The 16,515-nt window shown below is 39.9% G+C and overlaps 1 protein-coding gene across 1 annotated transcript in view; it reads right to left on the minus strand.

The window, feature by feature from the left end:
• The window catches only part of LOC135224902 (protein retinal degeneration B-like), a 143,783-nt gene that overhangs the window by 111,423 nt on the left and 15,845 nt on the right, over nt 1-16,515 (minus strand). The window contains exons 4-6 of the mRNA XM_064264227.1: nt 14,788-14,889; nt 12,134-12,322; nt 9,198-9,348 (exon numbers count right to left, since the gene is read on the minus strand). Of these exons, the coding sequence (XP_064120297.1) occupies nt 9,198-9,348; nt 12,134-12,322; nt 14,788-14,889 (442 nt within the window). The remainder of the gene's footprint in view (nt 1-9,197; nt 9,349-12,133; nt 12,323-14,787; nt 14,890-16,515) is intronic.

Below are 16,515 nucleotides of genomic sequence, written 5' to 3' on the forward strand. Positions count from 1 at the left end.
AAGTAATACTATATATTTAACATGTATATGATTAGTAGTTAAATATTACCAGTACAAGAATGGTTCAATTATGCAATCCAAGTGAAAAACCCCGAGATGATGGCTAGAGACTAAGCGAGGCAGTTAGGAGAGAAAAAGAGCTAAAGTAGGACAAGGTCTTTACGACTAGGTATGTCAACATGACTAGGCTGTGTTAGGGGAAACAATATTCCCCCCTCTGCCACTGCTGAATTATTTAAGGGATTCCAAGGATTTAGGGTAGTGGTGATTAAATACTTGAATTCCATCTTATATACTTCTTTAAGGTAATCAAAGTTCATGTGGTGGAAGTGACTTATTAAGGGAGCTACTGCTCGGACACCATGTACATGTGGAAGTGATTCCTGTTTGCCTATCTAAAATTATAGAATTGTTATTTTAACCACTTAAATGAGACTGTTCCACCATCTCTCGAATGAATAAAGGACCTGAAGTTTTATTTGAAGTTCTGTCTAAAATTGATCTCAAGTTCTGACTGGACATAGGGGTAGATCCTGTGGAAGTGGGGCAATCTTCTAGGGGCTCCACCTACTCTGAGGATCCTCATTTTAGCCAAGAATTCTATCTGGAGATACTAGAACTTCTCTGGATGGAAGAAAATCAATATGATTTTGTTCTAGCTAGCACAAGTTCTCGGAATCGATGAAATTATGAATCTGTTAATGTGGAACCAAACTGGAGAAGTTCCTTGAAGCAGATTTGGTCGTGGTAATAACCCTAGCTGGTAGGCTCTTTCTAAACAGGGTCCTAAGGAACGCAACAGCCAGGTTCATATTCATCATCATAACTATTGTCTTTTTAGGAAAAAGGCTAGCTTGTTACTGTAGAATCGTACTGCTTATAAAAGGGAGTCGTAGGAACTAGGGGAGAGATTCGTCAGGACTGTCAAATCTCGTGATAATTGCTGAAACGTTTCTGCATGGTTGCGGACCTCCCCGTAGACTTCCGTTGTCTGATTCTAAGAACAAAGTGTTAATAGGGTCCATATTGGCATCTTCTTGTGCCGTGAAATTCATGAATTCCATAAAGTTAGGACCCTCCGAATCCTTGAGGAAGCGTCCGCTGTGTTATACTAATCGTGCCAGTCTGGGGTTGGGGGTCCGTCTGAGGCGGAGTCACAATTCCCCTAGTTGCGGGTCACAATTGCTCTTGAGTCCGTTGGGGGTTAACAACCCAATCCGTCTTTAGCAGGATGGGAGTTAACCTAGAACTTGCCTTAGTAGATTTATTGGAGGGAAAAATTAAATCCTCTGCCAGATGTTCCAACCTATCTGGTATTTGGTATTTGTGGCCTGGGCCATGGGGTCCATATTGAGGGCACATGAAATATTGTAATTTGTGGTTGGATTCTGTGGCAATAATTCTACTAGGAGATCTGGATTCTGTTGGTTGATCCATCTAAATGACCTGTTGTCTAAGGACTATTCCGACTGTAGCGGAGTTGTCCTTGACAGTGCATCTGCCACTAGGTTCTTGATCCTGCCAAGTGAGTTGCTGACAGATGCCACTGTTTCTTGTTGTCAATGAAAAGATTGTTATCATGACCCGATTATGTGGCTTGGCTGAAAGCTGCTCTCTAAGGAGAGTTACTAAGAATAGAATAATGTCATGGCTTCCAAACACTGTTATGAAGCTAGCAGGGCGTCAGGAACCAAGTGTCCTGAGCGTTCCCTTATTGGGGGTAGTCTCCCAAAACGTTTAGTGAAGCATCCATATGGACCACTAAACTTGGCGGAGGGAACCATACCGGTGATGATTTTGTCAGATTCTTGACCTCTGTCCATGAACGGAGTCTCTGTAAATTGTGCGGGATGCGGGAACTCTGTCTTGTAATTCCCTGTCGCTCTACTCTGCCAAACCCAGAATATAGTCTTCCGTTGGCATTTAGTAGAGTCCCTGTTACTGAAGCAAATTGGAGTGAACCTAGAACTCTTTCTGGTTCCTGCGGGATGCTTGTCTGCCTTGAGGAAGTGTCTCGCAGCCTTGCTATTTCCTTTCTTTTTTCCCCGGTGGGATCAAAAGTTGTGTGATTTGAGGTCCCATTGTTTACTAAACACTGAAACCGTGGTGTCGGAGTGTGTAGGGATTCTTTGTGATTTGGAATCCTAGGAATTCCAGAAATTATCACTTATGGTTGCCTTGAGACATTCCTTGATGTTTATAGTTCAGATGAGCCAGTCGTCTGGGAGATTACTAGGCTCATCTCTTGGGTTCTCAGTTGTTGCACTACTGTTTCCGCTATCTTGTAAATATTCTGGGCGCTCTGATAAGCCCAAATAGCCTTACTTGAAGGCGTAAGCCTATTGCCTAATCTGAAGTCTAGAAAAAGGCGAAAGCCTAGGAAAAGGCGGAAGTGACTTGCTACCGGAACAGGATAGTAAGTATCTATAAGATTATGGGTATTGTGACGGCCCCACTGGGAGGTAAGGTCCGTACCTGCGAAAACAGTTAGCATATGGAACTTGTCGTGTTGAGTATGTGAGTTTCAATGAGACAAGTCTAATATTACCCATTGTTCGACTGAATCTTTAAGGACTTGCTGGAGAAGCGTCCCTGAAATTCTAAATATTTGCACATGTAATTACTTTCTTCTACAGAAAGTCTTAGGTGTCCTTTATCTCATCCGGCATTTGGATGTTGATAAATTTCGGTTGATGGAGGAGGGCCCTTCTCCCTACTCCACACCGACCTCTTGATACTATGCTGTTCAACCAAGTGCTGATTCCTAGCGGTTCTTGAATAAGCACCGCTTTCCTCCTACCTGAGGAGTCTCACTGGTTCGTTGAAAGTCAGTTGCGCAGGCTTCCTGTGAAGTCTGTTCCTTGCCGGAAGTTCTTCCGCCAGCTCTCCGGAAAGTTGCTCTGACTCGGCTATCTCTTGTGAACCTGTTGTATCCGTGACATACACCTGGTTCTTATCGAAGGCCTTATGGCCGGGGAAGAGGTAAAGAAGCCGGGCTTTGGTGCTGCTGAGAGGGCTGTTTCTACAGCAGCACGGACTGTTGTGGCTGACCATTTGAGGTGGATGGTTGACCTAACTGGCCTACTGGAACAGCTTGTATCAATGTTTGAGGTTACGTCGTCTAGGAAGACTAGAACCCCTTTGCTCCCTTCATGCCAGTGGGCTGTGTTCCCGAGGATTCATATCTCCTCTTGGGGATCAAGCCCAAGCAAACTCGCAAGCTCTGGTTGACCTTAGCTGCTTCGCCCCGGATTATGTTCATTACAGTCTCAGGGAACAAGTTTGCTCCCAGACCTAAGCTTTGATGAGTCTATTAGGTTCATGGTGAATAGACGCATCGGCCAAGACGTGCTTTCTGCAGTTCTTCCTGGCTATTGCAAGGTCATATACATCGCACCATAAGGTGTGAAGCAATGACTTGTCCGGATCTTGAACCGTGGTTCGTCTGTATAGACAGAGGTTGTCATTTCCGCTATAGTGGCGGAATTGATAGACCTAGTCAAGCGACTTCTGGCTTCATACTTCACCTTTACCAGTGCTTCTGGGAGTCTGGGTAAAAGCTTGCTGAAGAGCGTCGTAGCACAATTTTAGTTCAATATGCCTACGAAGAAAGTCGCCGGGGCGTCTACCCCGCACTTCATTCCTCCCAGAGAGACCACAGATGGTAAATCCGTCTCTCTGATATTGTATAGATTTGTCCATTGCTGTTGCCTTAAGTGTAATCTCTACTACTTTAGAGGTACACTGAATGGACGTGTCGTCTAGCACCACAAAAATCGTGAAGGGATTATTGTGGCATGTCAGTTTGGTACTTTGTGCATTCCCAATCTGCCAGGGTTTGAACCCAGGCTGATTGAGCTTGGTCTCTGGGGAAGATGACCATTTCCTTAGGCGTTTTGTCTTCACAGATCAGTGCGTTCTCAATCAGACGTGCATAGCCTGAACAAGGGAATTGGAGACCCGGTGAAAGGAACTCGAAGTCCTCTATTGGCCGGGTTCCTTTCCCTGCCCTCAATCGTCAGCATGCCCTCTGAGAAGAGGGCCTGTGCTGGTAGCCACCAAGGATTACTGATTTGAAGGGACACAATTGGATGTGTCTGGTACTGCCCGGAATAGTTGTGGCTTTCTGGGTTGGGGGGCTCCTTACTTCGAGGTCTCCTAGATCTTCAGTCCTTCCACTAATGACTGAATAGGCTGACCTGACGTTTACATGTTCGAGAACAGCTGAGTTGTGAAGTTATTTAGAATTGGGCTGAGTCAGGATACCCATCTCCTGCCTCAGCAAGCTGGAAAACAAGTTGGGTTAAACCCAGGATCCTGGGATCTGGGTTTAAATGCCTTTGTGTTCGATGCCTGCCTGTGTGTGTGGCAGATTTTGTTGTGTTCGTCACCAGTTTGGTGGCTGATGACGAACTAGAACGACTTTCCCAAATAGCCTTCAGTATGAAATGTTTAGTAAGGGACTGTAATAGACCTATGAGTGACTATTTCAGCTTACCTTAGGGACTACCTACCCCGGCTTATCCCTCGAAGTCGTAGGTCTTTAGGTAAACTCTAAAATGAAGAAGAAGAATGAGACGAGCTAAAAGGTAATCCTTTTGCCCGTTTACCAAAAGCTTCATATAGCCTACATTCGTCCTGGATATCGGCCTTCATTGGTTTGTGGTCCAGGTTGATTGCTGTGGATCTTGGCTATGATCGGGGCTGCCAAATCTACTGGTACCGTTGCTGATACTTCCGCATTTGGGTAGATAAGGGAGTTTCTGAAAGAGATAGTTACTTTTAAAAAGTATCCTCTTTTAAAAGTATTCTAAACATTGATATCTATCTCAATACCTCTCCAATTATTTACAATATCTTATTCAGTGAACTAAACATTCAATGAATTGGTACTTACCGTCTCGATAGTGAAGTTCCAAAGGCAGATTGTAACAGACTTCCCTGTCAACTGGTTGCCAGACCGACAAGTCGTTCATTGGACCGCACAGCCTGTGTGAGTGCGGTATACTTCCTGTCTGCCCTGCTGCGGCAGGGTTGCAGTGCAGGTTGTCTTCTGACAGCGTACCATCTGTAATTACAAAATGATACATAAGTACCTTTGTATGGACTCGGCGGATATGTATCTGGCGGAGTATGTAATAGTATTAGAATCGATACCGGAGTATCACTACATATAGGTCCGCTGGAGGTCACTCCGGTGGGACCTGCATTCTGTATTGTCATCGCCGTAATAAATTGCGGCGGCATGCATTATGTAAGGTATTTATATTATCCTTTCCCAACAGCTCCGACCCCACCATGCATTCACCTCAAAGTCTTGTAATAATATATCTATATATATTATATACAAAGCTTAATAGCAACAAAACTGGGGAAAGTTAGACTTGGCCCGAATTTGCCGGCATCGGAGAGGTTTTCTTAGTAACTAAGAATGCCTCTGCTAGCTCCTGGCCACCGCCACCGGGGTGGGGTGCCGGGGTATAAATGAAGGCGGGGGAGAGAGGCTAGGTAAGGATAAACAAATGCCTCGATTCTAGGTTACCTACCGGGGTCGACTACCCGGCATAGTACACAGATCGAAAACATAAAGCATATTTTAAAACAATTGAAATAAACTAATTAAATGAATTTTGAACCAGAGCACAGAATCTATGCTCCTTCCTGTCCCAGTTCTCTTTCAACACTATCTCTCTCTCTCCTAAGGAATCGAAACAGGGGAATAGGTAAAACCTAGGCCTGAATCCGATCGTAAGGGAGATCGTGTTGTTATATTCATAACTGAATGATCTCCGCTGTAACCCGGGCCCGCCGAGGCGGGAGGATCGATAATGTATGGAGGACTGAGGATAGGAAAGGCAAAATTCTCTTTCCGGTCCCAGTTCCCTTTCAATGCTATCTCTCTATCCCCCGGGTCCAGCTTAGGGATCGAAACAGGGTAGTAGGTAAAACCTAGGCCTGAATCTGATCGTAAAGGAATCGTGTTTGTTATATGCATAACTAACGATGTCCGCTGGGACCCGGATCCGCCGAGGCAGACGGATAGAGGACGTAGGGAAGTAGGGATAGGAAGGTGAGAAGAGAGTACGTGGCTAATACCATCCTAACGAGCCGGGAAATTACCCGGGCTCATCGGGGTAGGTACCATTGTACTACTCCTACTACGTAAGGCGAGGAGTACCCCTTCTGACTATAACCACTCCCTCTCACCCCCTCTGCAAGAGGGGATAGGACTCGGACGGCTACCTGAAGTAGGGCGAGCGAGTTATGTCATCCCTTCAAGGTAAAAGGGGGGAGGGAGGGCGTCTAGAGGGGTGGCTCACACGCGATCAATTGGACATTACGACCGGCCAGGTGGAACACCTCGCGGTCAGAAGTGGATCCAATCGATCACGGGGGCTGCCCACTGATTACAATAATACGATACAACAATTTATATGATAATAAACACTATACAATAGCCCTGGTGCGAGAGGGGAAAGGATAAAAAGGATAAGTATATAATTCTGTTTAAAGAGCGGCTTAGCTTAACCTTCTCTCAATCGGAACGATCTGATCAGGACAGCCAGGGTGGCTCTTGAGCAGCTAGCCTAACCTTCCCGAGATGTGATTTCAATCACGATCTGGCGAGGTAGGCCAGGGAGGCTCATGGAACAGAATAAGGTCCCTAAGGGCCTTACACTCCTCCCTCAAGGATTCCTTGGTAAGGTGAAGGAGGTATCCTCCTTGAGCAAACCCATGGAACGTAAGGGGAGGAGGGGAGGGAGATAGGCTGAACTCCCGATCCGATGAATCGAAGGGGAGAAGCCTCTCCAGATGGAAGGAAACCCGTCTGGCCTACTTCCCCTCCTTGGTTTGTGTAAGTAGGTCCAACTCATCCTCGCGTCAGGATATCTATTATAAAACGTCAGGGTATCTACAAATTTTATTAAATCTTGAGTGAGTGGAAAATCAATAACAACACGACTACAATTAGTATAGGTGACTAATTGGAAGTCGTCATAAAGATACGGGTAGCGATGTATGTAATGGCTAACTCGGGAGCGGGGCAAGCTTGGCTCCGTTTATGTAACATACAACTAAAACATACTTATGATTAATTTCGCTACCCTAACAAACATAAATTGATCATTGCAGTACTCAACTTAGATATCGAAGATTCCTGGCATTTATAGCATCTCATTTTATTCCAAAATAATGTCGTTACAGTCAAAGACACAAGTGTACACGACAGCGCTATTTAAAGGAATGGCTATCGAGGCGCTAATAGTAGCGGTAGTGGGCGGTAGATGGCGCTGGTATGCTGTCTAGTTTGAAAGGGAAACTGACAAAGGAAGAGACTAAATGGCAGAAGACCTCTGGTAGTGGTTTCACTCGCCCCAGATACCATACCGGCACCTTAAATAAAGGTGAGCGAGCCAGAATATTCTGGCATTACCATATAAGTAGCTTTTTTTCTCTGGTATATTTAGCAATATTTATACCTAGAAATGAGTGCTAAAGGAACCATTTCACGGAGCGACACAGGTTTAGCCCAGAAATCAAGACTGTCTCTAACTGTGATGAAATCTTACTGTGATAAAAGAAATAATTCAGATGGTACTACTAAAATATCAAATAATGCCAAAACATTTTTCCTATTTCATTTTGTCTTCTCTTGTACATCTTTTTGTCAAAGACCAATAACAACTAGTGCGTGCCTTGTATTTGCCATGCCAGAGCAGGTTATTTTTATCTCTGGGATTCAGGAGATGTTTCCTTCTTTTCTAACCCAAATAGGCATTTTGTGAAGCAGGATCAATATTTTTTCACGCTGTAATTTCAAATGGTGACAATGTTTTGTATTTTGTCCATGACATCGGACTTCTTTCAACTTCAATCATGTGTATGCAAATGGATGTCGACAAGCCTAAAAGTGGGGCAATGATCCTTACACAAGTTCCTATACCTTCTAATATGGCAGCAGTTTGATTAGTAATCCTTACTTCAGACTAGTTAGGTTTCCCATTCTGTAGATACATCAATGCTCATTTTATCTAATTGTATCTGTTATGGTTTCTCTTTCATTCAGATTCCCAGGTTATACCAATTTATCTCACTTAGGAATAAATTATCTCCTTTCTCCAGCATAATTTTTCAGAGTATTCTATGAAAGTGCAAGACTCTCTTCGATAGCATTCCCTGTCTGGCCTGAAGCAGAAATTGGGTTCGGTAATCTAGATCACTTCATTTTCCTACATCCTATGGTTACTTTGCATATTAGGGTTTCTGTTACCTACATCCCACTGCATCTACTCAAAATGGAGGGCTCTGATACTTACATCAATCCCAAGTCTTATTCAGTCAATCTTGGGATTTAGCAGCTTGATTCTTCCTCCCTTATTATAAAGTGATGATGTATTGTGAAATAAAAGTTATTCTTTAAAAATAAAATTAATTTTTCATACAACAGCATTATTTAGTTCCTGTTGTTACGGCTAAGGACCTGAGCCATCCACGCATATGCATTGGTCATCATTACCATCTCTGAAATATTTGTAAAATATATCCACTGAACTTTGTAATAAATGATTACTGAAACACTAGGAAAGCTCTGTTATATCAAGCTGAAAAGAAATGTTTTCATTACTTACCTTACTTAAATCTTGATAAAAACAATTTGTAATCACATATTTTGGAAATGGGATACTGTATTGAAACATTTCCCGGCTAGTGCTTCTCAATGACATTCTAGCACTACATATAATCACATCCATCATACTGATGCCACTTTCCATTTTACTTTTGTTAAATGCATCTGTATCACTAACACACACAGTCTTGTCATAATGGCACAAATTACTTCCCTGAGGAAGATTGTAGCAAGCAACTGGCAACTGCCTCAGGGCTTGCCTATGAAAAGAAGCAGGAACTAACTTTATTTTCACTTACCAGAAGCTTCAAGTATCATTTGATCAAATGCAGCATTCCATTTCTATGCACCTTGAATAACTTACATCTCCTTACCCATCTAGAAAGTTTACCTAAGTTCATATTTATTTTATGCACAGGACATCAACATCAAGTATCCAGTATGTGAAAGAAAAAGTTTCAAAACTTTCCCCTCACACCCACATATCATTAAAATACTGATCATAGTTAGCACTGCTGATTGTTTTAAAACAAGAAAAGGTAAAACTGTTACTCAAATTAGTACTAACCTAGACAAAATATTGAGACTATCTGAGCAGACTGCAGGTGCAGGTACAAGTCTTATCGCTATACGGCCAACCATTTGAGGATAGTGTTGACGCATAACTGATTCAAGAGCTCCTCGAAACGTTGTGAAATCACTCCTCTTGTTGGTTACATCTATGGGAAGAAACAAGTACATATGAAATATACCTCTTCACCCCTCATAGCTGACTGTCAAGAATTCTATATCTTTACTTTGTAGTTGGCAAGTTCCCCAAATGTTCTATACTGAAGGATGGAAGAAATCACTCTCACACTTCACTTTTTGCATCCAAATACAGAAAAAAATCCAGCCATTTGTGTTATGAACTTTTTTATCAGCATAAACAGCTGCCGCTAATTCAGCTGTAAAGGAAAAAAGTAGAACTGGGCAATTTCTAAAAGTTTCTCAAAAACAATAGAACAAAAGCAATAGAACATTCACAATTATCTTTTGATCTACAGTCCTAAGTATAGATCATGAATTACATTTGTACCCATTACGAAGCATTTTCAAATTAATGTCACACAACATGTCACAGAAGGGACACAATCTATAATGAAGTTACAAGGATGTTAAGAGATCTCATGAGAAATCTTGTTTACAAAAGAGCAGCAGCACTGAACCCTGAACTATTCATCACGCAGACATGAAGACTCAAGAGCTGCTACATGTAGATAACTGTGTTAATACCTGAAAATGCTTACAAAATGGAAGAATGGTTATCCAGATGCAACATATGAGATTTACAGCAGAAAGTTATATTTTCATTAATGTAACTGATGGTGTCGGAAAGAATCAGGATTGGGAAGTTTAAATGTAATTGTCTCATGGTAAAACAGCTAACCTAAGAGGAGATAAAATATTTTTATTACCTTAACTACATAATACACAGCACTGATACGGAAAAAAAAGGTAGCAACACGCAGGACAATTTAGCAAAAGATATCAGGTAAGTTCTGACAAAGAAATGCAAGTATTCAAGATCCAAGGCTGGAGTGTATTAGATAGAGTGTACAGTGTTCCCCCATATTTTTATTTTCATGGGGTGATGCATACCAAACCCTTAAGCAAATACTAGCTAGAATCCACAAATACAGGCAGTCCCTGAGTTACGACAGGAGTTCCGTTCTTGAGACGCGTCATAAGCCGGAACATCTTAAAAAATCCTAAGAAAACCTTACTTTTAATGCTTTTGGTGCATTAAAAACTATGTAAACTGCATTCTTATTGCATTTTCATCAAAAAAAAGCTTCAAATATTGATTATTTTGCATTTTTGGAGTCATATTTCTTCTGCCAGATCAGCGTTGTAGGCGTCGTAACCCTAGAACATGTGTCGCAACCGTGGAAATAATTTCTGATGAATATAACTGAAAAGCGCCTTAACCTCGGAACATCGTAAGCCGAACCTGTCGTAACCCGGGGACGGCCTGTAGTTGAATAACCTATAAAAATGCTAAAAACTGCCTATATTTTGTTTGTTAAAACTCAAGAAAACCCCACTAAAAATGTTTTATAGTAACCTGATTTTTTTTTAAAGAGTTTTACCACAAAAAGTGCATTTTTTTTATAAAAAAAAATATATTTGGATATTTCTCATAGAAAAATATTGCAAATAGGTGAATTTTCCGGGAATAATGGGGGTACTACCTATATGTTCCAGAGAGAAATCTGCGAATACGTGAATATGGGAGTTCCCTCTATACAAATGGGGAATTAGTACCTGTGATATGGTGTTTTTACATGCTCAAAAACAGATAGATTTCAGGCTGAAAAAACATTTCAGACTGAAAAGATCTGGTTCTATGAACAAAAGAGAGGAAGAAAATCAAATACAGTTTACGACATGGAATAAATAGGATAATAACCACAGGTCAAGATCATTAGGAAAAACACAGATGAAGACTGAGATGGCCTGACACAGAAAAGAGTGGAGAAAATTCATCTGAACTTGAAAAATAAAAACCTGACTTAAAAGCATTGCTAATGATGATAATTATTCATACAATTCAAAAGTTCTTTCTCTTGGGGGTTTTCACCTAGTATACTTAATAAATGTATGCATCTTTCATAGCAGTAATACATACAGTAAAATATACTGAATTCCAAATCAAATGCCACCTAAATGTAAATACAGCCCCCCAAAAAATGTTTCTGTACAAAGAGGTAGTGTAACACTAACTTACTGCTATCTCAATTCTAATCTGTGTCACTATAGTAACTAGATATATATGTAATGCATACATTTTAATCTTAGAAAATGTATATAATACCACCATGGAACTGAATTACAAGTTAAGATTTTTTTATGAAACCAATTGTTTTATTCTAGTACATACCTTTGAAAGTTTATATGAATGTAATATATTTCAATATTCAACATTTTAGAAAACTGCAATTATGAAGACTTAAAATCTTAAAAAAATATCTCGTTCCTTAATTCTGAACCATTTCTTCTGATATTAGTAAGCTCATTTGACTTTTAAAAGGGATTTTGACGTAGGAAAAATCTATTTCTGGGCAAGGAAGCCGTGTCGCCCAGTGAAATAAGTCCGTTTAGCGTTATTTCTTGTAAAATATTGCTATAATACCAGAGAACTGCTAAATTGGACATGTCAGAACTCTCTGACTCGCTCACCTATAAATAAAAGGTGTCGGTATAAACCTGGGGCGAGTGTTAAACACTACCACAGCAACCCCTCCAATTAGCCTTTTCCTCATCAAAATCCCCTAAATACGGGGAGCTGACCCATAGGTGAAAATCCTTAACAACATTCAGTGAGTTACCAGAAAATGAAAACAGGCCCAATGCTGAAACAAGAATAAATGAGAGACAGGATCCGTTCCCCTTCAAAGGAATCACCATTTATAATGATATGCAGAGCATACAAAAAAATCACATGCATCTGTAAATTCTTACCTGGATTAGGGTCAAGGACGGAACCAGCATGAATCACCAAGAGAAGGACCGTAGTTGAACAAGGGCCAGGTTGGTGGGACGGGGAGTGGGACGGGGAAGATGGAGCAGAAGCTTCCATGCTACGCCCTAATACACGACTATGGCGCTCGGCCGCTACCCGTGACATGAAGGTTTGCGAAAAGATACTGTCTGTAATATAAAAAAGTAAACAATAAGATAACCCTTAACAAAATAAATTATTTACAAACTATAGTACGTAGCTACAATAACCACTCAACTATTCTAGTTTCTGATATTTTGGATGCGTTATTCACTGAAAGCCTTGCATTCTAAAAGGAGATTAATGGTAAAAACAAATCTTCCCCCCACCCCCCAGTGTGATTTCAACCCTCAAGGTTAGGGACTGAGTTTAGTTTGTAGACCCTAAGACCACCAGATGATAAGAACTAAGTGTGCTGAACCTCCAAACCTCCTGAACCAATTGGAGGTTCAGTACACCTGATCATTCCTCTTAGAAATGAGCATTCTAAAGTAGAGGACTTAAGCCTTTGAGATGTTAGATAAATAAAAATCAAATAATTCTGGAAAGACTTCTATTATGAGTAGAGGGGCCCATTAAAAATTTATTGAAAAATAAAACAAAAGTTAATAATGAATCTAATAGAAAGGCACATGAATATGTATTGTTAGAGAAATACCATGACAAAATATTCATTTATTTTAATAATAATTACTATGTGCTGCAGTCTGCAGACATATACTAACCATATATGAAGCTATGTAACATGCCACAATTATACTGGCCAGTAATTCAACATAGTATTTATTTACATTGTACATACAGTCTACATTATGCTAGCCTGTAAGAATAACTTAGGCTTTCATAGTTAGTCACGACTGAGTTGTATTTCATAGTCTGTGGAGGGGGACAGATAGAAAAATCAGCATTCCTTATGGTTATGCCAAATTAGGCTACATTTGCTAAGCTAAGGTTAGGCTATGGTAGGATATCATTTACTTGATGGTCAACCCTGGTCGACTGGATAGTTGGTAAAGTTTACTTGTAGGCTAGCTAGTCAGTAAAGTTTACCTTTAAAGCTACAATGTAGTATAACTTTGAAGTAGAGGGTAAAAATGATAATGGTAAAATTGGAGTACAGTGGTCCCCCTGTATTCACGGGGGGATGCGTACCAGACACCCCCGTGAATAGTTAGAACCCGCGGATAGTTGGAACCCCTATAAAAAAGCTTAAAACCTCCTATTTTGGTAGTTAAAACTCAAGAAAAACCCAATAAAAAATTTTATACCTGGTTTTTTTAATAGTTCTATCACAAAAAGGGCATTTTATATGAAACTGATAAAAAAAAAAACAGGAATTTGTGGATATTTCTCATAGGAAAATACCACGAATAAGCGAATTTCCAGCAAATAATACGGGGAAATGTTCAAAAGAGAAATCTGCGAATGCGTGAGTCCCCGAATCCGGAAAACGCAAATACAGGGGATCCACTGTATAGCCACTACCTTTAAGTGTTCTAGCAGATCAAATTCAGCCGAGTCCTCTGCATACAAGGAGGTTTGAGAACTTATTGATGACAATGTAAATAACATTATAATACTTCATTAACACTTACAACTACAGCAGGCCCAGGGCTAAGCCTCAGGATACTATGTACATTGTAGTATTAGTAGTCGGGAAAATTCAGACTTAACCATGGTTATATGGGCTGACAGTCTTTACATGCTAATTTACTAGGCTACATGAATTTATGTTATGTCAAATAGGCTTTAATAAAAAGCTTATTACAGTCAAACCTCCGTTTTCATACGTTTTATCAGTTTTTATACATTCGGAAACCATCCAGGGCCCATCAAGCGCCCAAAAAAAGCATCCCAATCGTCATTTATCTGTCCAATCTCTCCCCTCTCTATCAATGCATTCTAACTAGCTAGGGTAGGCCTAGAACTCAACCGATTAGGCTAAGCTAAGAATTCAACCACTTAGGCTAGGCTAAAAACTCAACCACTTAGGCTAGGCTAAGAACTCAACCACTTAGGCTAGGCTAAGAACTCAACCACTTAGGAGGCTAGGAACTCAACCACTTAGACTAGGCTAAGTTGGTAAAAGTAGGTTCAAACTAGCTAGACTAGGCTATGAACTCAACTACTTAGGCTATGCTAAGTAAGTCAACAAACCTAATCCCACTTACTTCATCTCTTAAGACAGTAAGAATTTGCAGTTAAAGGCAGTACCAAGCTGTGCCACTTAGGCTTACACAATAATGTAAGAAAATAATAACAAGGTCCTGATTTTAATGCATCACAGTAAAATTTAAATACTACTGTACCTAGATATTTCTTCTCCTTCAAAAAATGAATTAATAATTGAGTGCATATTCAGATCAAAGTGTACGCCATTTACAAAGTACTGGGATTAAAATGAAGTTATCATTACTGTTTTTTAAGTAGTAGGTAGTTTGCTATGATCACAAAACCAGGTGAAAACGGGCATAGTGTAAAACTGAATTTCAGTTAGACAGCTGCATACAGAAAAGGTCTCGGGGAAATGGATAGAAAGCAAGAAGCAGAAAGCAATTGAGTTTTTGTATGGGGGAAGTTGTTTAGAACGTATAGTGTCAAAATCTTTACTAACCTTCATTTCCTGCTTCTGAAACAGAAGCATGAGCATCTCCATCATGGGGCAGCAACTCAAGTGAACTCCACTTATGAAGTGCTGCATTTTCCTCAAGATCCTCTGTGACAAGGAAAGAAATAACTTTTTCATATGGTCTTACAACAAAACCATTACAAAGATAAAAGTAGTCATTGTTACAAAAAACCTATTGTCCAAGTCGATTACCAGACGCCCTTGGGACAATTCTAAATTGTTTAGAAAAAATAAAACTTACTCCTGAAGGGGTTGTAAACATTCTCTTGAATATGTGTACTACACTACATAAGTTTCTGTAATAACCCATCATTACTGCCCAACATGGGTTCCTGTTATATAAATCCAATGCACCACTTCACACAAATGGAAAATATACAATGTTCTCTTAAAAGATGCCATATCTATCAACACCATCCTAAGGCAATGCTTGCAAGTCACTTTCCAAAGATTCAACTGACTACCTAAACTGGCTCATCACTTACTTATTTACTGTAATATACCCTATGAAAATCTTTGTAATAATCCAATTATAATCACATAACATGGAAATGAGTTTTAATACATATACTGCTAATACAAATTCAATTTCTGCCCAGACTGAATATATCAAATCTAACATATATCAAACCCTTGAAAAAAATCAATGATAGCTTCTTAAGCCCGGAAACAAGTGTTTCTTTTACCATCATAGTTTTCTTTATTTTGTATTAAGAGTTCCAGATTTGCTCATTATTTCTACCATGATGCCATGTTAGTAACCAACAAACAGTAGTAGTATCTGTTTCTTAAAGGGGAGGCTGCTTTAAGAGAGAAGATCTATCTATTGGGATTTGGTTATAATATACTGGAAATTAAAATGTCATACATAGTACATCAATTTTGCCAAAACATTTTTAATGCCCTTACACTTTCACCATATTCAGTTATTTCAAAAATGTTATATCTTTCAGATGTTTAGTCCTTTACTAATTGTTTTAAATGAATGAACTCTAGTCTGGACCCCTCAAATATCTAACTAAATTTCTGTGGAAACTATTGGTTTGCCAAATATAATTTACTGATATTTACTAGTTCTCCTTCACCCTTCAAAAACAAAAACAAAAAATTCAAAAATTCAACCTCTGAAACATGAAAAGTTGTCTTACATCATTATTCAGACAGGTCCTGGCATATTGTGCAATTTTAAAAATTGGTTTTAAAACAATGGGAACATGAGAGTTTTAAGTTATACAGACATTACACAACTGCAGCTCTGCTCTCCTCTTACTTTTTCTATCAAAGCCCCATTAATCATATATATGTATGCCTAAAGTATGCCCAAATGTTCCCAGGATCACCTGCCTTTTGTGACTTGGACGGACAGGTTATGTTTCATGAAGCGTATGCCATTTGGATCCTCCGGTATGTCACCACATACAACCTCACTTTGTGATTTTACTGTTAACAGCTTTATTCTTGGTCTCTTCAAAGAGAGAACAGCAATTCACAATCTACATGGCTCAAAGGCATTGGTGCGTGCATGTACAACTACATACATATATTGTATTTATACATACATACATACACACACACACACATGCATATAAGAAATTTATATATATTATATATATATATATATATATATATAGAGAAAGGTCAGGCTATACTGACTCGCTCACCCTCTAGGAGGTGTCTATGGAACATAGGGCGATAGGGGAACACTACCACGAG

The sequence above is a fragment of the Macrobrachium nipponense genome, chromosome 12 (genome assembly GCF_015104395.2).
Source record: "Macrobrachium nipponense isolate FS-2020 chromosome 12, ASM1510439v2, whole genome shotgun sequence".
Lineage (NCBI taxonomy): Eukaryota > Metazoa > Arthropoda > Malacostraca > Decapoda > Palaemonidae > Macrobrachium > Macrobrachium nipponense.